The 27,593-nt window shown below is 39.0% G+C and overlaps 1 protein-coding gene across 6 annotated transcripts; it reads left to right on the forward strand.

Annotated features, from left to right (window-relative positions):
* Positions 1-576: 576 nt before the first annotated feature.
* LOC131698077 (uncharacterized) lies at positions 577-27,046 on the forward strand. 6 transcript variants are annotated; one of them, XM_058990505.1, is made up of 12 exons: positions 577-661; positions 6,911-6,975; positions 8,234-8,263; positions 10,949-11,099; positions 12,879-13,044; positions 13,330-13,570; positions 13,843-13,986; positions 14,280-14,439; positions 15,363-21,820; positions 22,274-22,317; positions 25,000-26,003; positions 26,282-27,046. In XM_058990505.1, the coding sequence occupies exons 4-12, from the start codon at positions 10,973-10,975 to the stop codon at positions 26,293-26,295; spliced, it is 8,358 nt and encodes a 2,785-aa protein (XP_058846488.1). In that variant the 5' UTR covers positions 577-661; positions 6,911-6,975; positions 8,234-8,263; positions 10,949-10,972; the 3' UTR covers positions 26,296-27,046. The 6 variants fall into 6 exon arrangements, with proteins under 6 accessions (XP_058846488.1, XP_058846486.1, XP_058846487.1 ...); XM_058990504.1 differs by lacking the exon at positions 577-661 and adding an exon at positions 2,808-3,153; XM_058990503.1 differs by lacking the exon at positions 8,234-8,263.
* Positions 27,047-27,593: the final 547 nt, after the last annotated feature.

A 27,593-nucleotide genomic window follows, 5' to 3' on the forward strand; every position in this document is an offset into this window, starting at 1 on the left:
AATGTATTATTTACAACTCGCAGTTTTTATTCATGTATTAACTACTGTAAATTTACTCCTTTACTTCTCCGTCAAACCAAAAAGTATAAAACTGACGTTGCTGTCCAATTTTTGAAATAATAATATGAATTATCTGTAGCCTGCCAATTAAAAACAATTATTCTTAGGTACATTATTATTGCTTGTAATGTGAAATAAAAAGATTTAAGGTTCATTAAAAAATTGTTTTTTAACTGCGCTTTGCCCCATCTCTGCTGTTGTAAACTATAAAGGCGACTTTACTGTAGCCAATGTGATTGTTGGTTAATCCTATCATTTTTGCATATTATTTAAATGTGGACTTTAAACAAAACAAGATCTTCCTACTATTTAAACAAGGCTGCATGTAAGCACGACACAGAGGTGGAACAAGCTGATTTGTTGACAAGATGACAGAGTTTTCCGGTCCCTTCACCATGTAAGGAGAAGTGGTGAGGTTGGTTACATGTGGTTAACAGTTAGTAAAAGCATTGGGGTTCCTTAGTGCTGAATGTCAGTGGTACCGAGAGAAAAGCACCATCTGTTTAAGTGTGTTATTAGAAGTGTTTGAGTCCCTGGTGTGTAGAAGATGGACGTAAATGGCACTAAGCAGTCTTGATACATTTGGGTGGAGTTGTCTGTGGTAAGTACAATGCTATGTTCTTCTAGCGTGTACTGGTACCAGACTGTCAGTACCGACTGGTTTCACATACCCTGATGAGCACTAATCTTTGACTACCTTTCCAAAGGTAAAAATAGGCAGTCCCAAGATTAGTGCTGCTTAGTGAAGCCAACAGTAAATCTGTTTGTTTTTGGATTATTAAGTATGTTACAAATTGATTGAGTCCAGAGTAGGGAATTGCGCATTGAGCATAGATTGTTATCCTGGCAGGGTTAAGTAACCTGTTGTTTCGACACAGAAAGGGCACTGCACAGCCCAGTCTTCATATAGGCTGGTAGTTTAGATTGTATGCAGATAAGTGTCATTTTTAAGTACAGATAGCCAGGTGCATTTCCAGTGACACAGAAATGTGTTTAAATGTATGCGGCATGCCAGTGCCATGGCAAGCTGATGCATGCCACATAGCCTTGAAACTTCTTTTATCAGAGGCACTACTGTAAGGTGTGTCAGTAATTTAAATGTAATTAGGTATTTGCGTTCAATGTGTATTTTGAATAACTTGTACAATAAGCACTGTTAAAATGCGCACTGGTGGCTCTAGGTCATTTCTTTCTGTTGTGTATATATAAAACAAAACATTTGTAAAAAAAAAATAAGTCAATCATAAAATTGTTGATATGTGGACTTCCTCTAAGAAAAAAGAAAACATTGCTTAATAATACTGTGCCTCCAGTTTTTTTTTTTTTTTATGTGATGTACCGTGGATCTTTGTTACAACAATCCTATGCCATTTTTAAGAAAACTAAAGAGTAACTGTAGCATGTTTCCATTATCTTACATTATCATAGAGAAATCCATTTAAATACTGTTGCAGTTAGACCAAACCACAGAATGTCAAGTGACCAACTTTTGCGGCCTTTTCAACTATTTCAAGTGCTTTGCAGACTGGCTGCAGTGTGTCACAGGAAGCACACTCACAAGCTGAGAAAGCATTGCAAGAAGTTATTTTCCTGAACAGTTTGTGGTTGTCTGTGATCTTAAATTAGAATCAGAGTGCAGAGCTTCTGGACGATCTCTGTTTCCCCAGGTGTGTGACTCGCCTCCCCCACCTGCACCTGTTGAGTTTTGCATTCAAGTCAAAGCTTTTAACCCTTTTCACTTTTACTGCTTTTCTGGTGGCGTTTTCTTACTCTTTCTTTTTGACATTATTTAAATGTCGTTAAATTAATTCAACCCAGCAATGTAACTGGTTTAAATTTCCGTGTACCCTTATAGATAATATTTTTTTTATTTTTTTTTTATTAAAAATGTAGTGTGCCCAATTATTTTGCCCTTGATTTTCTCTCCAATTTGGAATGTCCAATCATTTTCCCCCTCACCGCAGCAATTCCTCACACAGCTCAGGAGAACTGAAGGTTCAGTGGGCGTCCTCTGATCCCACGACCGAGCTAGCTTCCTCTTTTGCACCCAGGAACTCGAGAGCGGATGTCAGCGCGCTACCGGCTTCTGGAGGACAAAAGCCAGCTCTGTAGGTGTCTGAGCTCACATTTCCAGAAATAATTAGTTTATTAGTAGAGGTTTTACAGTACTTGTATCTTGTATATTTGCAGAGGTTCTGTACAGGAAGTGAGCTGTCTTCACCATTGGCTAAAGAAAAAAAAAAAAAAAAAACATCACATAGGGCTAACCACACTATATCGTTGGTGACTAGCAAGAGTTTGATACACCAAGAAGTAAGAGAAATACAGAAATTAGCTGTCAAAGCTTTTACCTAAAAAAAAAGAATTGTTTTATTATTTTAACTGAGGTCTACTTATTTTTGTTACTAAAAACCAGATGAGCATTGAAGAACCATATAACACTGAACGTTAGAAACATTATTGAGTTAGAGCGTATCAGAATCAAGGAATATTAGAGGCACCATCTGTACATCTATCACAGTTACATTCTTACCACAGAGTCATTGTGATCTGCTTCATGATACTGATAGCTCACGTGGCAGGTGCTGTATCCCACTGACATACATGTCATTGATTAGCAAAGGAAATGCAGTATTAAAGCAGAGGAAGGTGACTAGAATACTAATCAGCTAGCATCACAGTATGAGCTTACTTCAGAGTGCTCTTGAAGTAGGCACTCAGAACTATAAATAGTACCGGATTCAATTGCTGTGCTTAGTAAACAAGACAGACATCATGTGTATCATTTATGGTACAGCGCAGCTTCTGTAGTCTTTTGTGAGGGGAGCGGAGTGCTTTCATTACATGAATGGGAACTTGAGTGTGGAGGAACAAAAAAGAAAAAAACATCTAATAATAAGGTTGGCCTCTGTTATTATGCTATGTTGCACAGGCCATTTGCTCCGTTCATTTAGTCAATGCCCAGCTCTGTTGTGTTTGGGTGTATTTGTATAATGTGTTTGTATCTGGGTTTTTCTCACGTTCACTGGAAAAAGGAGCACTTGGTTGGGAGAAAAATACACATAAGCAACAGATTTTCCTACAGACCACCATGTAAGTAATATAAATTTATATGTTCTGTATATTCTAGAACAAAATCTGATGGCACCCTTCACTTAGACCTGTGACCTGCGATAGCTGCCATATTGTGGTTATGTGACTTTTTGATATTGTCATTGTACTCAGTACTGTTTTCTGTGATTCCTGTGTCAGACTTAGCCTTCACTGCCAAATTGTTTTAATCTCCAGACATATCAGTGATGACATATCTGTTTTACTTCCTGTTTACAAACCATAGGATCTCTTGTTACACAATAAATACCCAAAAGATTGTAAAACAGAGACTTGTTTTAGGTAATGCTTATTCTTCATTCTACCTGCACTATGCATTAATCAGGAACCATTCGGTGGACTACAATTAGCTATGTATTGTTTCTGGTCAAGTATTATAATACACACAGTGCACACCGACAGAGTGAATACATGTATGTCAGTTGCTAGATGCAATGTGCTCTTCATAGTGTAACACAGCAGGGAGGGGGTTAATCCTCCCTGCATGACAGAAAACATGTGAGAATGCACATTTGTTTAATTGTTTTATTGTTAATGATCCCCTGCACCTGGTAGTGATTGTAAATTAGGACCAGGTGCAGGGTATATAAGAGGTGCAGTCAGTCTGCTCAGGGCTGCTGAGGAGAAGGAGGCAGGAAGGTGTGCTCTGCTTCCAAGCAGTTGGGAAGGGAAGGGAAGGGAAGGGAAGGGAAGGGAAGGGAAGGGAAGGGAAGGGAAGGGAAGGGAAGGGAAGGGAAGGGAAGGGAAGGGAAGGGAAGGGAGAAAATACTGTGTGTTTTGTGTTGTGGGGAAACGGCTTAGCCGTCCCTCTTTATAGTATAGGTGTTCATGAGTTTTAGTTAGCGCTCCGAAGGAGCTAGGTGTTTGTTTTTGTTTTGTATTTTGTTTATTGTTTGTATTATTAAAAGTGCACGGAAGCGCTGAACCCCCAATTTCTGTGTCTGGGTCAATTTTTAAAGGGGCAACGAACCCGAGTGGGTGAAGGTCTATCACAATAGAAAATAGTAATTTGTTGCCTGTCTACAGCTCTTTTCTCATGCATTGCCCTTGAAGCTTGTCTGCAGTTTGCTGTTTAGAGCAATGATTTTCATACTCCTGTTACGGTGGAGCGGCCTGAGTCAAGAAAAGCTTAACAAATGTATAGTTTACTAACACAAATTAATCCTTCTGTGTTTTTCGTAACAAGGCTACAGTAATAGCTGTATGTTTTCAATTGGACCCCCCCCCCCCCCCCCCCCCCTTTTCATTTTTTAAGATTTGGCTTGTTAGTCCAACATCTTTCTAGTTGGCGTTTCATTTGTTGGGAATTGACATTGTTGAAGGTGTAGCTGTTGTGATATCTGTGATTTAAAAGCCTTCAGGTAACCCCCCACCCCCCAAACCAGGATAAATCAGACATCTCTGCAGGGAATACACAGCAATTATGGAACTGAGGTCATCATTTTGGCAAAAGGCCTCATTTCAGTCTTAAACATGTTTTGTTTCTTGGGGAATTGGCCCACCCAGCCACATGTCATATCTGAAAAAAACAAATCTCAAGGGTATTCGTTAGGGCCTGCAAGCCATAGATACAGTTACAGCAGACCATGTGTCTGTCATAATTGACTGAATTACATTTTGTTTTTAGAGGTGAAAATTAAGCATCTACGGTCTGTTTACATTTTTAATTACAGCATCCCAGTGATGTTATAACAAGCTTTACATTCGTTGGCTAAGTTATGGCTTTTACCCTAGCCACATTTCAAAATTCAAAATCAATGCAATCATTATTATGGATTATATTTTAAAAATACACCCCATGCTCCTTCCATTTCAACCCCAAATCAGCCAGTAGCATAGCAAAAGCAAAAACAGGCTTTCTAGCTTTTAAGACGTGTGACACATTGGGCAGTGGCCATGCCAATCCTGTACTATGGGCAGTAGTTTGTGTATCGTGCAGGATGATAGTTTCCTGCAAGTAAAAAGATTGTCAGAAGCAGGGGGGACGACAACTATAGGCATGGGATTGTGGTGGCAGTCTATATGTGTGTGTGTGTGCGTGTGCGTGTGTGTGTGTGGCAGGGTGTCGGCTTCCCCCACAGAAACGGATCCGCACGCTTCTCGGCCTGTAGAAAGCTGCCATTGTAAAATAGAAACATGGCTCAATTGTAAAATACAAAGGTGGCTCCCCAATGTAATAGTTAATTGCAGGAATTGTTATTTAACCATAGCTGTTGTATGAACAATACTACTCAGAGACGCATTGATTGAAACGGCTGCAGAACCAGTAAACATTGCCCAGTGAAAACCACAAGAAAAAGGGCAAACCTACAGTGGAAATTACAGCTTCCTCTGAGGGATTAACCCTTTTTTAAACAAATATATATATATAATTTGTTTAAAACATGCTTTTGAGATAACTATCATGCTGTTTTTTTGTCTCGTGGTGTTTGTTGTCCCATGCTATACAGGGTTTAAAAAAGGCAAAACCAACAGCTTTCATATCTACTATTTGCTGTGTGCAAAACAATAGCCACTGCAGAGAAATGGCTTTGGTGTTACTATTCCTGTGACAAGGCCCTTGCCAGGCAGCCTTGGTAAGCAAAGCCTTGGAAGAACTGGATAACGTTACATTTTAGGTAGGAGACATAATCTATTCTGTTGTGGCAACAGACCAACATATACATCCTCAATCTCTAGCCACAAGATAAAAAACTGCTGTAGCATAAAGATATCTGCGACTATCAAGGACAAGGTCGAAAATCATTATTCCCTCCTGGAAAACCAGATAAAACAACCAGCCATCAACCGTGAAACCGATGAACGTGCAACACAAGAACAATTCATGCTCAAACATAAGAAACTCTATCCACTTATGATTGTGGTGAAACAAATGTACTTCAAACAAAGATACCAAGACACATAAGACTAAGGCCTGTCCAATTGGAAGCATTTATGTTAGTTTAACATTTTTACATGTAAATTACCTGATTTTGTCGATGTACAAATCTCAAATATAAAAAAAAAAAATATGCAAATTAATTTTTTGCATTTTTACTATATGACTTCAGAAAAACAGAACTTTTAGTTTTTAGTTGGAATACAAAAGCAAAGAAGACTTTGAGTTAAAACTTATTCCACTGAACAAGTTTTGTAAATCAGACCCAGAGTGTGACTGTAGATCATGCTGGATCAGCTTCCATCTCTGGAAAGGGGATGTGTGTTACACACACTACACTCTTTGGGTTTGTCAGTTTGTTGGGTAAAAAAGACCAAACCAAAGTAACAAGCATTACATGGTCATGCAATGGATCATAAATTACAATAAAAAGCCCTGTAAAGTATTCTGTATAATCACAATAATGTACTGTATTGATCATTTTTTTAATGCAATCTAAGCAAGGTATTACAAGGAACCCAAAATGTAAACTTTTACATTGCAAAAAAGTGTGCTTCACAATAACCAATGAAAGGAAAGTTTCTCTCAATAAGTAGAGAATGTTTAATTGGTGTTGGTTTAGTTTTCCTGCAGTTCTCAAAGAAGCTTGGTCTGCCCATCCCTGTCTTTGTTGGTGTGTAACATGATCTGTTTGTGCGGATGCACCATGCAAACTGCACCACGGTGCATTTCATCAGCTTATCAAAAGGGGGTGTAATAATGGGTTTTAAATGATATTTTACATATTAACTTCCCACTTCTTGTTGTGGAGATGTTTATTGGTAGTCTCTCTGTAATGGTAGTCTCATAATCTTTTCCCAGGTTGCACGTGTCCAGTATGAAAGCTGATTGCCTTCGAAAAAGATTACTACTAGATTCAATGACAAGTGAGTGGTAAGATTTATTTATCTAAACTTTACCTAAATCTAAACTAATTCTATGCAGTTATACCCGAATAAACAGAAAGTGTGTGCAGACAGCTAATTGTTTGGAAACCGGACTATTCAGCTGGGAACAATTCTTCCTGATAAATGTTTTTTTCTGGGATCATCAGGGACAGAATGTCTGAAGCTTGCTAAAGGAATAAAGTATTGTTCACCTTAAACAAAATGCATTTAAGGAATTAAGGCTGTAAAATCTAAATACAAGACAATTGAAACCATATCCTAGGTATATCACTTAAAAATGCCTGGCTAAATTCTTCAAGATACATAAAATGTTCCCTGTGACCCCCACCTCACCTCAACAAATATATAACATACTTTAAGGAAATGTTCCTTTCAGTGCAGTTTGGAACACATTTGCTTGTAAACTTAAGTAACATAATAACAGTACAACTATAATAAGCAATGCTAGGGAATTGAAATTAAATTAAATAGCTTCTGTCTGTTTTTTTTCCACTCTTTCTCTTTAAGCTGAATTCAACTCCTGATGTACAGGTGTTTTAGTTTGTTGCATCACAGATGTGAAATCATTGCCAACTATTACTGCTGCTTTGTGGAATTCTGATTTTTCTTGATGTTCTTTCAGTTTTGTAACTGTTGAACCCCAGTGTACAACCTGTCAAGTTTCTCACCATTTTTTATTTTTTTTTTTACTGTTTTTCTACCAAAATGCATGCAATATTTACAGTAGGCTCCATCAAATTCTGAATTTTTTTTTTTTTTTTTTTCTATTACATACTTATTTTTTTTTAAACAGCTTACAACATTTTACGGCTATCTTTCCTCATCTAACATCTTGTCCCATGATGGCTAATTGGAACACTGCTGCCACAGGGGGATCCTGGTTTTATAACCTGATGTGTTTTATTTTTGTGGGGGGGGGGGGGGGGGGCAACATTCTTTCTCTGCTCTACTCACTAAAAAATAAATACATACATGAATTAGTACATAAACTCAAAGACAAAGACATCTGAAAGTTGTATTCTTAAATAATCTAAAATATATTTATTGTGGGTAACAGACAAAAACAAATCTGGAAGAATGCTACCAGTAGGTCTAGTACCTGTAATTGCAGCCAATTAGCCACATACTCTTCAAGCTATCCAAAGCAGTGTCAGACTGCAAAGGGTATGAATGAATCCAGCAGCCCATTGTCAGGTACAGCTGCACACAGCACACTTGACTAGATCTTTTGTTTCAGACTCCCAGACAGAGGATCAGGAAAACACAAGTAAGTAATATAACTGTTGTTTTTTTTTTATATATATTACCAGTGGTTTTTGACTGCTTGAGCTCAGCTAATGAAATATTTAACCATGCAGGTGGTTATATTTGCAGGTATGCTTTTTGTCTTTTCAGTATAAATACACAGTGAGTGACAATATGAAAGAGGGCTTGTCTGTTCCAGCACATTAGATAAATGCAAATATGTTTGAACTGTCTTGAGAGTTAAATTGTTTGTAAAGAAATCTGACTTAATAAACTGGTTCACTAAAGATGCAACAACGCACTAGAGAACGAAACTTGAAAGACTGGAGGCTGCCAAGGATAATAGACCCTCTGTGGTTTGTTTTCCCAGGCTTAGTATACAGAGAACAATTCATGGTCAAATTTGAATTGTGAGACTGAAGCAATACACTGTACTCTCAAAGTCTGCCATGTGGGTTTTAAAAATGACTGACTTTGGCCACCATATACAATAAGCTGTGTCATGATTGAGCTGCTGATTATCTCCAGGTATTTGTTCTAACTGAACATATATATTCAGTTGATTTACAATGGATTAGTGAATCCAAGTATAAAGTAATTAAAGCTATAAAGCTTGTATGAATACAGCAATCAAAAAACAGCAAAGGCTAAGGTTACCTGCTAAAAACAGATGTTTTCTGTGTTGCCCTCTGACATAATTTAATGGTAGATTGCAAATAGTTCTTCAGACAGTGAGGAATTACTCATTGCAGCTCTGAATGAGATTTAAAATGCTCCATAACATTTTGCATGGAGGCTGTTCCATAGAAGTAAAATAGGATTGTACTGTATCTTCCATATTTATCAGTTCTGATGTGTGGCGTGTGTACAGTGTATGTTGTTGTAAGTCCAAGGAATTGCAGACAGTCTGAATCATATTGGGGTCTGTGCAAACTACCAGTAGTTGGTTTTAATATATTTGGATGATTTCAAGGTACTGTGGCAAGTTTACCATGGTGATACTGAAAGTTTTAAACCCATTTTTGTATTCGCATCAGCAGCAGTTTCACTGCCCCCCCCGACCCCCCCCCCCCCCCCCCCTCCACCGCCTGCATGCTTTTTTCTGCTCTGCAGCGTTAAATTTGAAATATCTGTTTATCCTGAATTAATGTAAAAAAAAAAAGAACCAAAATATCTTTAAAAAAAAAAATTATAAAGAGGTACTGTACCTGTATTCATGTTACAGTAGGTATGGAAATACAGTATCACTGTGAAAACAACATCAATTTCAACTGAAGTGTTGAGAGGCTATTGTTATCATTTGAAATTTAAAACTAATTTTATTTTATAAAGTCCACCCAGGCACCTTTAATCTGAATGTCAAAGTTAAACTGGTATTTCTGCAAGCAGTAGTTAATAAATGAACTGGCTGAGACTTGTTGAAGAATACATTTTGATGCTGCATTATTCAAATGTTGGAAAGTATCAGTTTAGCACATTTGAATGCATCTCAGTACACATAGTTTTCTAAATATGTTTTTTGTTCTCTGTGAGAGGTTTTGCATAAAAGCTGCACAGGAAAAATACTCCCTGACTACATATAGCACTGCATTGTTTTCTTCAAAAATTGTCAGGTACATTTTTACAAGCATCACATAATCATTCCTGCTAATCGTTTCAAAAAAGGAGGAAAGCCTTCGTGCACTGAGTGGTGCTGCACTTACAATTGCACGGAAACTGTAAAAGAAGGGGAAAGCACAGGAACAGAGTCATGTGGACAAGGGAGCGGATCCTAATTCGTGAGGAGAGAGGAGCGTACCATAATCTTTTAAATGAGCTACGCTTAAGTTATTGCAATTTTGTTCTTATGGATCCAGATACTTGTGAGGAGCTGCTGAGGCTTGTAGGACCACGAATAACTCGAAATGACACTACAGTGTGTCAGCGTACATAGCAACAAAACGATGGATTGTAGTAGGTTTCCAAAGCATGTCATCTTCTGTAGAAGTCACCGTCTTGCATAGTCACATGATCCATGACATGCACACAGAGTCTCTCCAGATTGGCTAAAGGCAAAATGCTTTTTTGTTTGTGGAAACACGGAAGCATGCAGCATATACGAGGACACATTTTGTCTGGAAACATGTTTCCTCATGTATGCTGGGCTTTGGGATTATTAAACATTACCTGTCACGGCAGTGAAGATTTTTCTGTTGTTTATTTTTGTAGTTGCCTATGATAACAATCACGAGTACTGTAACTTAAATCATGGTTAATTCTCATGAATTGCTACTGTCTCCCTAGTTATATTATCTGTGCAGCACCCTTATAAAAGTTTACTGTCATGTATTATTATTATTATTATTATTATTATTTATTTCTTAGCAGACGCCCTTATCCAGGATGACTTACAATCGTAAGCAAATACATTTCAAGTGTTACAATACAAGTGAGCAATATGCAGTAAAGTACAGGTACAGAAAGTGGCAGGTACTTATGGCAATGTACATGTACTGTAAATGTAATGTTGGGCATTGCTAGATTCCCCAGAATGACAAATACGTCATTCATAAGCCTTTTTCATTAACAGAAATGAGAGGTCTTCATTTGAAGTCTCACTTAGAATTTGTTATAAAAGAAATCCAAATGTCGTTTTATATTTGGAATACGAATGACATCTTTAACTATGGTAACAAAAACAGCATGTCATTTTGTCATTTCAATTTAGGGTGATGCGCCATAAGAACAGAAAATGGAGGAAAGCAGCGGGGGAAATCGATCCAAAGTGCAAAGGTCATGGAATACTTCATCCGTCTGTGATGGCCAACCCTCTTTAAGAAAATTCACTATCCCAAGAAGAAAAAAGCATTCTGAGAAAAGTATGTTCGTATTGGCATTATTTGTTCCTTACCAATAGTTTGGCAGTCTGAGCTTTCAAATCCAGCTTTTTGAACACCTTATATCTCTGCGTACCCTAAAACAATACATTGTATGAGAGGCGAAAACTGAAGTTGTGTTTGAGTAAAAAAAAAAAAAAAAGTTGTTGAGTCTGTCACGCCTGTGACTGTGTATAGACCTTACTTGAATGTTAGCAGTATGTACAGATACAAATTAAATTGATGCTCCTAAACTGACTAAAACAGCCAAATGCTGAAGTATCAAATGAAAATGCACCTGAAATAAGCAGTGAACTGTACCTACGTGAAAGGGCTGCAACTTCCATGTGCACCCTCATCCTAAAGCAAGTTGATAGTCATTTTAAGAAGACCCGGTCTGAAAATGTGTAAAATAAGCACTTGAATTCAAAGGGGCTTTGTACCACCTGGATTCTTAATATCTGGAAGCCGCTTAAATGTAGATGCTTCTGTGAGCAGGTCAGTCAGTATCTTTGTTGAGCACGGTACTTTCATTTAATGTGCATGTACTGAAGACATGGAATGAGTCGATTTACTTTGTTGCTGCTTTCTGTCTGTACAGTGATTGAACTCAAGTTGCAAGGGAATTATTCATAGAGAATTTTGCGTATGTTTTTTTTTTGGGGGGGGGGGCTGTCACCCTGCCTGTGTACAAGTACGGTTTTCAAGGTGGACTGGAAAGCAAAGCAAATGTAAAAATAAATGTTATTTCCATCGCCACACTGTCAGAGCCTCGTCTCAGAGACGTTGCAGTGCTGACTTCATATTTTGAAAACTTCATTTTGAAGCCAGATTTGTTGTATCTGTATCTCACAATTTGTTTAAGATACATTCTTCACATGGCAACCTGTGTCAGTGTCCTTAAACTTAACCAAGCACGGCTGCCTTAATTGCTGTTATGACACTTTTCCATTACAAGATGATAAACGCCACACATTGTTTTCAAATGCAGTTCACAGCTGTATTATGTTTAATTGTTGGTATTATCCAATATGAAAGTTCTGTGGTCGTATTTGTTTTAACTTCCCTGAGTATCCCAATGAAATGTAAACTGTACTTACTTCATATATACATTCATTGAATAAAATCGCTTGGTTCGGGGTACATACACACATGCTGCGGCTTATCCAGGCGACGTAGAATGCTGAGCTAGAGTACTGGCACAGAACAAAGAAGCCTATAGGGACTGCTTCTGAAGCCCACATGTGCATACCGTGTCACATGGTTAATTCACTGTGATCAGCTCTAAAGCTCAGTGTTCCAGTCCTCGGCTCATTCACCGAGCATTGTATCTCTCGCTGATGTTAAAGTAATTGTTGCTAACAAAATAATTCCCCCCTGTTGGCATTTAAAAGAATGTAATCATTGTGTTTCCCATGCCTTCTGCACCAGTACCACAATTCTGCATGCTAGCCACTAGGGGCGTGTTGATATTCATACTCGTACTCATAATTGCCTTTTGAACTAAATTGTAAAAGTGAGAGAAGGACAGTTGTTTTTTGTAATCAACACGTTAATGAATGGATTCATTTAATACTTAATACAGCTAAATACTTTTTCAAGGCAATTACGAGTATTAGGACACCCCTACTACAATTTATTTTTCTTTTATAATGTAACCCTCACGTGTATTATGGTAAAACATGAACCTGTAGTAATGAAGTATAGATTTCTGTATTACAAAATCCTTGTCCTTGTAGATTTGTCTTATATATCACAGCAAATTGATTTTTTTTTTTTAAGCTTTCTTGGAAGATTGCCCGACAGATTGGAGAGAGTACAGCTCTATTCGTTCAATCTTAAAAGAATCTAGACTGGACATCAGTCGTGATATCTTTCTGACCTGGAAGTGTGAAGGTGTTAAATGTGTCCACAATGAAGAACTTGAAAAGGAATTTGCTGAAAAGAGGCAAGTTCCATTTCTGAACTACCTTTCTGAGAAGTGTTACTGCAATCTACTGTAAGCAGTCTAAAGCTAAATTGGCTGTGAATTGGTTCAAGTAAACCATTTTTCCTCCATAGCTGTCTGGTCTCCAGTATGTAATCACTTTTCAAGCTATTTGTTTACAATTCTCACTCCAAAACGGTTTGATTTTAATCCATAGGGAAAATTACTTGACCTTCAATCAGTCTTTTGTTAAATTGGCCCATGTTGTATCATCACAACAATCCTTATTTAATTGGTTCTTTATAGGTCCGAGATGCGTTCAAAAGGGCGAAATAGAAGAGAAATGGAAGAGCGTTTCTGCTTTTTAGTAACTTCTGACAGTGTGGCCATGCAGTTGTATAAAGACGGTGTAAAAACAGATGCTACAGCACCATCCACACTTGGGAATCCTTTACATGGGATTTACTTATACAGGCACGTGGATGTGGCTTTGAAGCACAGCTGCCAAAAATCATCAGACGCTGCGCAAAGAATTGTGATTTTTAAGGTAAAGGTTTTTTAATATATATATATATATTTCCCATCCTCATAGAAGTATAAGGGCCATGGAATTGACCAAGAGAGGGAGCAGCAAGCACAACACAGCCTCTTTAGTACTTTACCTGGAATGGGGGAATCTCTTCAATAACTTTATTTTTATAGAAAATAGTATTTTAAAGTGTCTTTTAAATACATTGCATTTACACACTGATGAAGACATACCATATGTGTATTGCTATGAAAGTCTCATTATGAAATCAATGTTTATGTTTCTTCAAGGTGATATTTGGAAAGGTGAAGAATGTTCAACCATGTTTCGGGAAAAAAGTTGCCCTGGATCCCACAGTAAAGGCCGACTGCCATATGTCTAATAATCCAGCCAGCCCGAAAGACACTGTCATTCAGCAGGTGGTTGGCTCATCTGTAAGTAGGAAATATTATTTATTTTTTCATCTTGTTGTTAAGAGAAAACTCTCTCTGTCCATATTTCTGCATCATTTTTCTCATTTTCAACTTATCGGGGAGAAGGGGACAGTTTAAAAGGTGTATGGTTTTCAATCATCTGACAGAGTCTTATTCTGTATTTGATTTCAATGGATCTACTAATTCAATCAATTGATTATTTTCTCCATTGCCTCCAAAAAATAAATAATTCAGATTTGTGGAGAACTTTTGAGTATGCAATTGAAATGTGTATTATTTCTGTTTGTGTTTAGATTTACTTGTTTGACTACAGTGAAGATCAAGAACTGGTCAGCAGGCCAAGACAGTGCTTGCCCTATGCAGTTGTCTCAATCAGTGGTTTAGCCAATGACACCATGGCGCCTTCCACAACTCTATTATCTTTGAAGAAGCCATACCCTAGGGAACTGAGTGGTAAGAGAAAAACAGTTAAGCTTTTATTTTGTGCCGTATGTGCATATTTATACTGCATATGGTTTTTAATTTCAAAGTGATATGTGCTCTTGTATTTAAACTACATACGTTTATTCAGGTAATGAAAATGGTTCTATGGAACATGCTATTGTTTGAGCACCTTGAAGTAAGAATTAATTCATTGCAAGGTGACTAGAACCAGCACAGTGATTTGTTAGGGATTCAAAAACACAGTTTATATGAGTGACAGGTAAGTCAATTGAATGCTAGCTTTAAGTACATATACAAAAACAGCGATTATTTATTATCCCAGAGAGACCAGCTTATGTTTTGGTAAATCTGCTGCTGCCGTCACCACTTCCTCACCTGCTCAAAACCCATGAACATTTCAGATACCGTCTTTATATTTTCATTGTTCATGGAAACTCCTCGGGCTAAGTCTAACAGGTCCCTTCACTTTGACCTGGGACAAAATATGTCTGTCATACTGTGGTCAGGTGACATTTTTGTCTTTTTGGCACTATATTGTGTACACAGCTGTATTCTGTGATTCTCTCGGTCACATTCAATTGCAGTTGTTTACAGTAAAAAATGAACCATTTCAATTTCACATTGTTTTAACCTCTGGCAATGTCAATGATACAGACCACACTTTGAGATATTGGGCTGTATTTCTCAGTGGCACAAATACTATTAATATTTCAAAACTACAAATTAACAGCTTTTTTAGACAGACTAAAAGTTTACATTTGCTAGCTAAATTTATTTATTTATAAATTAAATTATAGGAATTAGCCCTCAATTACCACGCCACTAGTATTAAAAAGGAACATGGTTTATCGGTTTAAATTATCAGTACAACTAGTATTGGTTACTTTCTCAATGTATTTTCTTTTGCTTTATTTTCTTTCTAAATAATACAGGTGCAGTGAAAAATCATAGAATTGATAAGAGGAGGGGTAGAGGTCAGAATGCTACTGCAGTCTATAAACAATTTGGCACGCTGGAGAACCCAGGAAAGTCACCAAGCTTAATTTCTCCAGGGAGCTGTTCAGCCAATTACAATCCAGGGAAAACCCAAAATGGAAGGTTGTTTAAAAGGCAACCAAATATAGCAAATGAGCATGAAGGTGAAAACGTTCTACTAAACTGTGGTGTATGCACTCCTGAGCAGCTTTGGAAAAGTACTTTAAATTTACCTGGAATCTCTTTGTTTCTCCACCGCATCACTGAGAAGCCGCAAGAATCAAGTGTTGCCAAATGTAGCACAGCAATGTGTGGTCCCTCCTTCACGTCTGTCGTTACTTCACGGGTTACAAAGGATCCGAGGTTATTAAGGAGAAGAGCAGCTACTTACGAAGAAAAACAAGGAATTATAGGTCAAGGGTTGAAACCTCAACAGCTGGAGTGCCGTGCTGGAAATGATCCTAAACACAATGTGGGTGCTGTAGGGATGCAACAGGATGAACAGGAAAAACAGGCAAAGAAAGCTGTAGGGCATACAGAACCTTCAGTGCAAAGTGCTCATAGCAAACTGGAATTGACTAAGAGAACTAAAAACTCCTGCCAGATGGAAACACATTCTAGTCACTCTCAACTTGGCAGTTCTAAACACCTTGAACAGGACCCGCCTGCCAGCCTGCTAAAAGAGAAGTTTAAGAAGTATGCAGAGTATCTTGTTATGTCAGACAAAGACAGAATAGCAAGAATTGAATCTCTAAAGAATGTATCTTCAGAAGTAAAGAAACTTCTGTACTGCAGGATACAGTTTTATGATCGGTACTATAAGAAGAACATGAAGTGTTCACAATATGACTCCAAAATGACCCCAGTATCAAGTGTGCATATGTCGGAAAAATCTCCAAGTCAAAGGTTTGTATCTAAACTAAGTAAAATTGATGATGGCTGTGCTAAGGAGTACTCTGGGGTCCTGGGGTACACCGGTAATCTTGACCCAGGGCCAGGTAAAATGTCCACAGAACTACAGCAAGATGATAAAACAGCAGCTGCATGCAAAAGCAATGCAAGGTGTGTGGAAGCCTGTAACAAACCGAACAGCATGTGTGCAGGGATTCATCTTAATCCCTCTGATCCCAGCCACCCCGACCTCTGTGAAGAGAAAAAGCAGAAAAATCCAAAAAGTGGGATCACTCCTGGTCTTGTAAAGAGTAAAGAAGCAGGAGATGCTCTGAAATCATCATCGGAATTAGAGAGCATGAAGTTTAAAGAACAAAAACAATCATTAGGAATAATGAATTGTAAAGATGCAGAATCTGAAGTGCATATGTCTGACAAATCGAAATGCACCAATTCTGTATCCATGAGCAAAGGGGACTTCAGTGAAATGTTTGCTGAAAGCAAATCAGCAGAAATGGACCAAGAGGTTAATGGAGAACATGGGGCTACAAATCACAGCCTTCTTCAAAGCAATGGAGTGCATGAAACATCATTAGATCTGGTGGACAACAAATTGAAAGACAAAGATGCTTTGCTTATCATTAAGTTAGGTGACATTTTTGCAGAAGGCAAGTCTACAGAATTGCAACAGCATGGTAACAAAGAAAATGTATGCCATAGCACTGCTGATAGTCTAAAGGAAGCTTTAGCTGAATCAATAGACCCCCAACCCAATGTGAATGAAAATAGCAAACCTAACAAAATGTTTACAGGAATTCAGCCTATTACAGCTAATGGCATGTGTGAAGATAAAAGTATGAAAAAACCAATGGAAGAGATAACACATAACCTCCAAGAAAAAGTACCACAATGTGATATGGAAACTTCGGAAGAGTTAGAGAACAGCAAACAAAAAGTAAAAGTACTCATTGAAGAAGAAGTAAGATATGCAATACATATGTCTGCAGAATCTCAGTGTAACAGTTCTGTATTCAGAGTCAGTCGAAATGATGGTATTAAATTAACCACTGGTTATCATGCCCCAGAGTCAGGTGATTTTTTAACTAAAAGCAGATCAACAGAAATGCAACAAGATGGTACCTTAGAAAATACTTATGAGAGCACTACTGAGTGTCAAATACAGTGCTCAGTAGAACTGGGAGACTCTAGATCCAATCTGCCTTTCACGTATGAAGAAAACAAACCGAACAATATGTTTCCAGAAATTCCACCTGATCCTATGAAAGAAGATGTTTGTGAAGCGAAATGTACAAAAACCCCAAAAGAGTGCATAACACATAACATTCTACAGAGTAAAAGAACACAACATTTGGAGTTCGATGATTTTTTTCCCAAAAGCCAGTCCACAGAAATGCAACAAGGTGTTGAAGCAGAAGTTGGATTAAAAACTGCAACTGAGTGTTCAAAGGAAGCCCAATGGAACGATTCACTTGAACATTGGAACGGTGAAGAAACAGAACCTAAAACAGAGGAACTCCTATGCATGGATCTAGAATCTGGTAAAGTTGAACATTGCTGTAGAGAAGAAGATTTGTACATTTCACATTATGAGGAAGTATGCGGTATTGATGTTTTTGAAACTGCAGAGTGTACAGAGTCGGATGTCATAGATCTACCGATCTCTCATGTGTGCATTGAATCGGATAGAAATTGGACTGAGGAATCTGCACTTGACTGCATGTGTGAAGATTTTAGTGCCAGTGAACACGAAAGCCCCAATAATATGGACGATTTTCAGTCTTCAGAATCAGTTTACTGGTTTCTACACAGAAGAATACTGTGCAGGACGATGTCACTCTCAACCAGCCAAAGTGAAACCAAAATGGCTTCAGATAAAGATTATTTTAAAGACAAAAACCCATATTTCAACAAACATAGATCATTTTGCATTTCTGAAAACAAACATGCACATTCTGATGTCAGAGTGGTACCGCAATTACAAATTAAAATTTTCAATGATGTAAGGACAAACTGTATTACTAAACCTCAGTTCGGTTCACTGTTTTCAAATTATACCAGTCAATCTACATGGTTTGACACTGAATATCGTACAGAGAACCTAAACTCAAAATCTACAGCACTGGTTGATGATATTCCAACTCAGCATGTTTTGAAGGAGACAAATCCAGTGCAGACTGCCACACCGTTGTTCACTGCCAAGCATAGAGTTGATGAGCAGAGTCAAGAGCTCTGCTTTGAGGGCACTGCAATTAAGGACACACTAGAAAGTAAAAAGCCTGTTGCAGTAACCCCAAAATACTCCACACACCAGAATCTGGGTTCTCAGGTGATTGTTGATAACTACCGTTGTGTACAAAAGTTACCTGATGCACTAAAGTCAATCACACAGTCCAGTTCTCCAAGTAAGGAACAGCCATTGGTAAACCAGGCAGGCACTAAAATGATCCATTACTCAGAAGGAGATAGTGTTGTATGCAGAGATACAGTTAATGTTTTCAACGCATCAAAAGAAGAGTTAAAAAGCATTGTAAACAAACTTAAGAGTGAAGTTCCGTTATGTCAAAGCAAGAGATTGAATAAGACCCTGACCAGGGATCTGAGTCCCCTAAGCAAAGCCCTCAAGAGACTTCCTAAATCTTCAAAACAATTGGTACAATCTCTTGTAAAAAGAAACCAAAAACCAAGCCAGAAAACGGGTGAGCTGGAAGAAGGGTGTGATAACTTGAAACCAAGAAAGCATCCGTCACGAACAGCTCACAACAAAAGTAAAAGAAATATCAATAGTAACCGCTATGTGAAGAAAAATGAATTATGCTTGTCAAAGGATGCTTTAAACACTCACAGAAAGGATGAGGAAAAGAGTTTAAAGCAGCAGTTACTAAGTAGTGCATTTAGTTCTGGGAATTCTAAACTGACTTGCATAAAGAATCAAGGAATCAACTCTGAAAACGGTAGAGAGCCATCTTTGACAACGGTTTTGAAAAACCCCTCAGATACTGAAAGTGGTGCTAAGGGGCTAAATTGTGAACATAACACAGAACAAGACAGCATTTGTCTGTTTGGTGAGAAAAATAGGACTTTCAATGTTCTTGCAGCCAATTGTGGTCATTCAAATATACCCCAGGTTCAGGATGAGGCAAGGAAAAAAGAGTATTCAAAATCTTCTGAAGCAAAGCAACGTTGTGACACTGTGATACACAAAAAGGATGATTCTGTTATTTTAACCAAAAATGAAAATGAGAACACCATGAGCTGTGTAAACACATTTACAGCAACATTTCAGAAAGGTAATGCAGATGAGAACAAGAAACAAACAAACACTGACGTTACTAAATCTCCAACCCAGGTAAATTCAACTGGAGAAAAAGCAGATGGTCTTAATTGTAAGGCTCTTTTTTCTCCAACTGGGACATATTGTGACACTATATTAGAACGCACAGGTCATTTTCACACTTCAAGACCAGAGGCCGTGGAGGATATCCATTCTTGTGATGGTGAGAGTGTGGATCGTGGAGGGAAGAAGACAAAAAACCTTCAGTTGACTATTTCAGAGGATAAAAACCAGGCAGCTAAGATGAAGGAAGATTTAGAAGATAAAACTCAAACCGTACATAAAGGTTATGCCGAGAAGGGTAAGTCCATTGGTTACAAAGAGGTTGCTGTGGAGGAAGTGAGTTCCCATGCAGTGACTGATTTAAGCAATGGAAATGGGCATCAATCACAATGGGAGACTCTGCCAGAAGCACATGAGGAGAAAAGTGATGAATCACCTAGCACTGTATTTGAAGCCAATAGTTGGACCTTCACTTGGAAGCAAACCCAAGGTGGCCAATTTAGGTCTTCTAAAGTACAAGATACAAGCTGGACATCAATACCATTCATAACTGATGAACCGATGGAAACAGAGATCAACTCAAGAAACTTTCGACCCGTGTTATCTCATGACACAGCACTCCAAAACGAGGCTCATTCAGTTAGTTTTCCTTCAAAAAAAGAGGAAGAGGTAGACTACCCAAAGAGCCTGAAATCAATGCAATCAAGTAATGTATCTCAGACTAATAAGAACCAGCATTCCAAGCGAGATCCTGAAGATATTAAAATCACAAGTTATGATGTTCATCAACCCCACATAGAAGCTGCGCTAAGTGTTCAAACGGTTCAGATGGAATTACAGACCACTGAGTCCCCTGACACTACGATACAGATTCAAAGTGTGCATCCCAATTCAATGCAATGTAACGCTGACTGGATACGGTCTTCTGGGACACCAAAAATAAGTTATTCTTTTAAACAAGAAAAAAGCACAGAGATGAACGCTAATTGCAAGAGTAGCACTGATACTATGTTATCAGAACTGGAATCATTTTACACTACACTGTATCTAAAAGAAAAAAATGTGAAAGAAATATCTCGTATTTTAAAACAAGCTGATGGTACGTCATCACTTGATCAGCTGTACCTGCAAAGTTCAAAATGTAAGAAGATGCTTCCTTATTTTATTTCAGCTTTTCAGAGGGAACAGGGTGTTGATTTTAAGGAGGTATTTGTTTCGAGAGAGTTGTTGATCGAGAAAAACCTAAAAGATGTTGCTATGCCAGTAAAGCTAAAATCCACTGCGTTGGATTCATTATTGGAACTTCAAATGATGATGGAAGCAATGCAGTTTGTGGAAAACAAAATAAACTTTCTGAAAGGGTTACCAACATTCAGGAGTTTGCTTTGGTATGACACAACACTGTACAGTGAGCTCCTCAAGGGAAACTCAGGATATCAACAACAGTCTTCATTATATCTGTCATTCCAGGACAAAATCGACCTTGGTGGTTTTGCTGAATTAAGAAAATATCACTCTCAGTTGTTGTGTTCAATGCATCCAAACACTGAGGGTAGTTCTTACTACGTGTACCTAAAGAACACAAGAGAACTAGAGGAGTGTAAGGCTGTGTTGCAGAAGTATTCGGATTGCAGTTGTTTTTTTCTGTCGTTGCCGTTTTCTTGCGGAGTCAATTTTGGAGACTGTATAGAAGATTTAGAATTGCTACGGAAAAATATAATCTCTTTGATTGCTACCTATCCAAGTCATCCAAAAGAGGAATGTGATGTAGGGAAGCTGGAACATCTTTACAGCATGCTTGGTATAGTTTATGGAAAAATCAGCTTCCTGAAGAACAATGCAGTACTCGACAGGAAAATCTCCTTTTTCGGTGTAGAACATATTATGTTTGATGTTGCTAAGACACTAGTATGGCAGGAACAAAGACAAGCGGAAGAACAGATTGCTGGTACTAAGAAGAGGATAAAAAAACAAACAGCACTCGGAATAAATGAAGATGCCATTTGTAAGCTGCGGAAATTGTATGAGAAAATAGCTGCAGATGCAAACCACTCCGAAGTTCCAATCACTGATCGGAAACTGAAAGCTTCTGATTCTGAGAAGAAACGACCACGTTGTGATCTTGATGATCCTGAGCAAGTCATAGATCTTGAGCATAAAAAGAGAAAGGTAAGACCCTATAATGACCATGCACTGGACATTGTTAATTTTGTTCAGATATATCATGTTTTGTAATTCGGAAATGCTCGTTAAAGTGGTCGTAGCTAACAAAATGATTGAATAAATCTGTTGTGCACTTACAGTACATTCCCACCTACTCACCCTTCCTATATATATGTATATATATGTGTGTGTGTGTGTGTGTGTGTGTGTGTGATGTAGGTTGCACCAGCACAGTTAAAAGGCCACATTGTCACATGGTTTGATTGGAATGAGGAAGGCTGTTCAGTTAAAATTCTCCAAAAAGCTCAAATCAAGTTGAATGCCAGGTAGACGGATATAGAAAAAATACGCTAACATCATAAAAAGACTAGGTAAACAGATACATAAAATGACTGTAAGATCCTTGCTCTTTAAAAGTCTTGAAGCTAATGATCTCTCTAAAATGGAATTTCATTTCAGTACAAAGAAGCCTCTTTGGAAGACAAGTCTCCAGAAAAAGAAAGGTTAGGAAACATCAGCACGTGTGTGATTGATATCGAGTCCAGATCGGGTCTGCTCCCCTTTTTTTTATTGTACAGAACTTTTCAGTGACATTTTTATGTAAGGATTTTTGTTCATGGCGTCATGTGTGTATGTGATTAGAGACCAACTGACTAAACATGTTTATATCTCACAAACAATGCTGGTTCCCTTTCAAGTACGAAATGTAACCATTACCGAATGGGTATTTACCTGCAGAAGACCCGAATCCTGAATATCGTATCTCAAAGCTGCTCACCGAGCCTGTGAAGCAGTCATGACTCCGCCCCTGAGGTATCAAAAGGACTGCGCTCACAGATCTCAGCGCCATGTTTCCTTTCACTGACCTGCTCGGAGAGCCTTGCTGGAGATAAGTGCTTTATTCACGTTATCTGTTTACACAAACGTATGTGATAAAATTACAATTCACTAAAGTAGTTTTTTTAATTAAATCTGTTGCTGGTTACGTCCCGCTCGGCCTTGTGCCCCATGTGAGGCCAGCGTCTCAAGTCGTGCCTTCTCATGGATCCAGTACCTTAAGTCGGCTGACTTTGTACTCTCCCCCCAGGCTGCATAGCTCCGACTGGAGTTTATTATTTTTCTCGTTTTGCTAACTTTGCCAGTACGAGACGGTTATATAATAATTTTATAATTATTGTATTGATATTTGTTGAACAGGGAACGTTTTTTCTCTCGTATATTTTATTTCTGTTTTTCAGAGATATCACGCAGGCCTGTCTGTAATGTGGGAGACACATGAGCAACCGATGGGCTCTATTAGCATCACCATTGCATAGGCTGTTAGTGGACTCTAACAAGCAGCCTTCCCTCAGTCTCATGTTGGTGCTGACTGAGTGGTTTTGCCAGTGGCTCTTACAGGTGGGCATCCCTGGATGTCGCCACCCCTGGTGACTGCGAACGGTGGAACCATACCGAACCGTTACTGAGGTTACAGACCCGAGCCGGTACCGAACCTGGACCAAGGTTACCGCACCGATGCACGGTGCCGAACCGAGCAATAGCTGCAACCCGGTGGACCCATACCACTGCGTCCAATTCTAACCCGATACCAAACTGGTACCGAACCAGGGCCGAGGCTACTGCACCGGTACAGACCGGCGGTACCGATTCGGTACCAAAGTCACTGAACCAAAGTCACCAGTTTGGAACCAGTACAGACCCTGTGTTAAACATGCCAAACCGGTACCAAACCCTCTCAAGGGAGTCCCCAGCAGCTCAGAGTGGAGGCTTCACCCTGAGGTGGTGAGCCTCATCTGGGAGAGATTCGGTAGAGCAGAGAGAGACCTCTTTGCCTCCCAGGAATCAACCCACTGCCCCCTCTGGTTCTCCATGACAGGAGACGGGGAACCACTTGGAATAGATTCCTTGGCACACCAGTGGCCGAGGCAGCTGTTATACACCTTCCCACCGCTCGCGCTGCTCCCGCTGCTCCCGCTGTGTCTGGAGAAAATTAGGCAGGACCGGGTCAAGGTGCTCCTAGTAGCCCCATATTGGTCCAGGAGAATTTGGTTTTCAACCGTGATGCAGCTCCTGAGCCTCGAGTACGACCCCACAACCTGTCCCATGGCAGGTATATTGCAATTTTTGCAGGACCGTTTTGATGAGGGAAATCTTCCACATTAAAAATCTATCTGGCAGCTATTTCAGCTTGCCATGTCAAAATTGACTTGGTCTCCCCAGGAGCTCACATCCTGGCGGGGCAATTTTTGAAAGGGGCTCGTGGCTTTGGCCTCCTGTGAAGGATATTGACCGACGCTGGAGGCTAAACGTGGTGCTTAATGTATTCATGAAGCCTCCATTTGAGCCCCTGTATTCACCTGACAAAGAGGCGTTCTTGCTTGCTGTCACCTCCACAAAGCGGGTGAGTGAGATGCAGGCATTCTGTAGCAAAAGCCTGCTTCATTTTTACAGAGGCCAGGTCACGCTCCACACCAGTCCTGCCTTTTTGCCGAAGACTATCTTGACGTTCTTTGTCAACCAGTCTGTGGAATTGGAGGCTTTCCATCCACCTCCTTTCCAGTCTGACAGAGAGCGACAGCTCCATACGCTCTGCCCAGTTCTGGCCTCTTGTATACTATGTTGACTATGGAGGCTGTCTGAACAGTTTTTGTCTGCTGTGGGGCAAAGTCCCGTGGTCAAGCCCTGTCTAAGCAGCGGCTGTCCAAATGGGTAGCAGGCACGGTCAGAACTGCCTATGAGCTTTGGTATACAATTTTCAGGATTCCAGGGTTATGATAATAGCCTAATGTGCCACTCATTTCAATCAGAGCACCAGCATTGTTGCATGAACTAAATACACTGCAATGTTTAGAGGAAAAAAATATTTCTCCTGGCCCAGTAGAAGTACAAACAAAAGTTAACTTCCTAGGATGTGTGAAAAAACATCAAAACTATTGGGAGTATGTTAAAAACAACATGTTTCACTTTTGTCAGGATACAGCAAATGAAATGTGCTTCTTGTAAATAGTACAGGTGGTTCTGTAACACTTTTAAAGTATAATTTAAAAAAATATATCACTTTATTGTGTTGAGTATTGATTGTTTAAGCATGGAAAGTAATTTCCGTTCCAGTCTTGTAGTATTGTTAACACAGCAAACAAGTATTATCCTCATGTGAATTCCCTATTTTCTTTTCTTTTTTACAGAAATACATCAAAAAACATTAACACTAATAAGCACCCTCCTTTGATTTGGACTTATGAAAACATGGTTTGCTTAACTGAGCTGAAAGAAAATCCTGCAGAAGAAAAACCTTGCCAAGGAAACCCCCAATATCAGCTTCCTTTGACAGGAATAATGCAGTCTCCCACAACGCCTGCTCTCCAGCCTAGTATAAACACTGAATTTGCTGTGCAAGTCCATGCTAGCTTGCCACGACAGTCAAGCATCTCAAGAAGAAATTATCGTACCAAAGCTGTGAAAAAGAATCGACTGGCTATGGATAAAAATGGGAAAAGTGACCAACAGATCTGGAACCCCGTATGCTCTGACCGTACACCTGCTTCACAAAACCTTCCTCTAATGTCACAGGACAAGAAATGCACCATTGTGAGTTATGATCAGTTGAGTTGCACAGAAGGGAGAAATGTCTTGGCCATGCAGTTCTCTAAGCAATGTCGGTTTTCAGCAGCTGGGCCGAAAGAATGTCCCTCTTCCTCACTCTGTGGTGCAACCCCATCTTCTCAGTGTAATTTAGTCAGTACCCTCAATGAACAAAGGAAGGCCATTGTGGGTTCCAGCATACCTGCTGAAACACAGAGTGGTGTCCTACAGCAGCAAACACCACATGGTCAGTCTTCAAGCATACCATATCCACGTTATTGGTTTCCGTATCAGGATGACAGGGCAGAGACACACGGCTATCCTGGTGATGCAGTTTCATTTCAAAACCAACAGCTTGCTGTATCATATCCTATTCCTCCTCACACAAGCACCACACAATATGCTTCATATTTCAATGACCCGCAACACCTGGACTATAGTTCAGACTATATTTACCCTCATGACTACAATACTTGTTTAGTTTACTCTGGATACACTTATGCCAGTGGTAATTCTCAGTTACCTGATGTGGGAACTCAGCCTCTGCCAGGATTTAACGTTCCTTATTCGTACCCACAGTGTCCAGAAGCAGGATTGTGGCCATCAGGTATGTATGAGCTCAAACTTTTACAGTTTTATTGTAAAAGCTGGTAGTCTTAAGCCCAATATACACAATAAATGTGTTTCTGGGGGGGGGGGGGGGGGGGGAACACAACTTTTCTTCAATTTTATTAGGGAAACATTTTCAGGAAACACATCAGGATCGTTCCTATACAAAATGTAGGTTATAAAATTACACTTCAGGTGATTTTGATGTGAAATTTGTCTTGTCATGGTTACAGTTTTTAAATAAAAGTTTGAATTCTTTTTTCCACTCTTTTTCAGTTTCTTGGTCCTAGGATTCAGGGAGGAAGTCCTGCTCCAAACAGTATTCTTCATGTTTGAGATGTAAACAGCGTAATTCCAGAACATATATCTTCACGTCCTTTCACAAACAAAATAAATGACTGTACATGTATTTGTTTTAAGAATTGTGTTATAATTGTGACTTTTTGATTTCTGGATGGTAAAGGTCTGCTTTGATCCTCAGTATCATACAAGAAGAACTACTTGGCAGTAATTTTACAAAGCTGCCGCTACCTCGCTGGCACCGCCTCATGTGCCTTTAAGGTTCCAGCTTCTCTTTTGCGGGGTTATATAAACACTGCATGATAAACATGTGGGTGACCTTTACATTGACGTTATATACCGTAGCTGCCATAGAGTGTGTATTCTGTATAGAGACAGTGCTGTTTGAGTTGTCTTTACATTTGGAACACAGCTGTATTGATTGATTTTCCCAGCTGAGTTCCACAGCTGGTGTTGTCCAGTAAAATAAAGCATTTTGCTGCAACATTGTTATGACCTCTGGCTATAGCGATGATACAGATCGCACCTTTTCTTATTTTACTTCATGTTTACAAATTATTTGACCATAGCCATTCTACATTATGCCACATGGATTTTCTGTTTTTTGTTCACAAAAAAAATTAAAATAATGAGCCAGGTGGTACAACATTGTGGTACAAAAAAAAAAAAATTGGAACATTGTACATAAAGCAGTTTAAACACTATTGAGTCGTTGTGTTACGTGTCTTGTATTGTTGTTAATAAAACAGTAAACATGATTTTCCGTGTGGCTGTTATTGATGCATTGTGACTCTGTGAGAGTATTGGTAAGTTCCTGTGTCTGGTAGTGGCTTTTCTGCTGGAAGCATATTGTGACAGGGTGGCCAAACATCAAGCAGGCAAGCAAAAAATGATACACGTAAGGGAAGAAAACAAGATACCGATATTTAAGAAGGGACATAAGCCGGAACCATGCCATCTGCATTACCTCCATAACATGAAATCATAAGGAATAAACTGGAGGATTGTTTATCTAGCAACACAGATTCAACCACGGTCCTGTCTGACTAACCTAGATTTTTTTAAAGACATTACTGCAAGGTACTGTGCATGAATTTCAAAGGGCCTTTGGACAAATGTACACATCAAATGCTAATTCTTACCCTTAAACCAGTAGGAATTCAAGGTGGTACATGGACATTGACACAGAGATTACATCTAAGGGAAGCAACAAAAAGTTGGAGTCGTACTCGGAATGGATCCACAGAGATCGGTACTGGGACCCCTGTTCTTCCTTATCTACATAAAA

This window comes from Acipenser ruthenus, chromosome 2 (genome assembly GCF_902713425.1).
Source record: "Acipenser ruthenus chromosome 2, fAciRut3.2 maternal haplotype, whole genome shotgun sequence".
NCBI classification, from domain to species: domain Eukaryota; kingdom Metazoa; phylum Chordata; class Actinopteri; order Acipenseriformes; family Acipenseridae; genus Acipenser; species Acipenser ruthenus.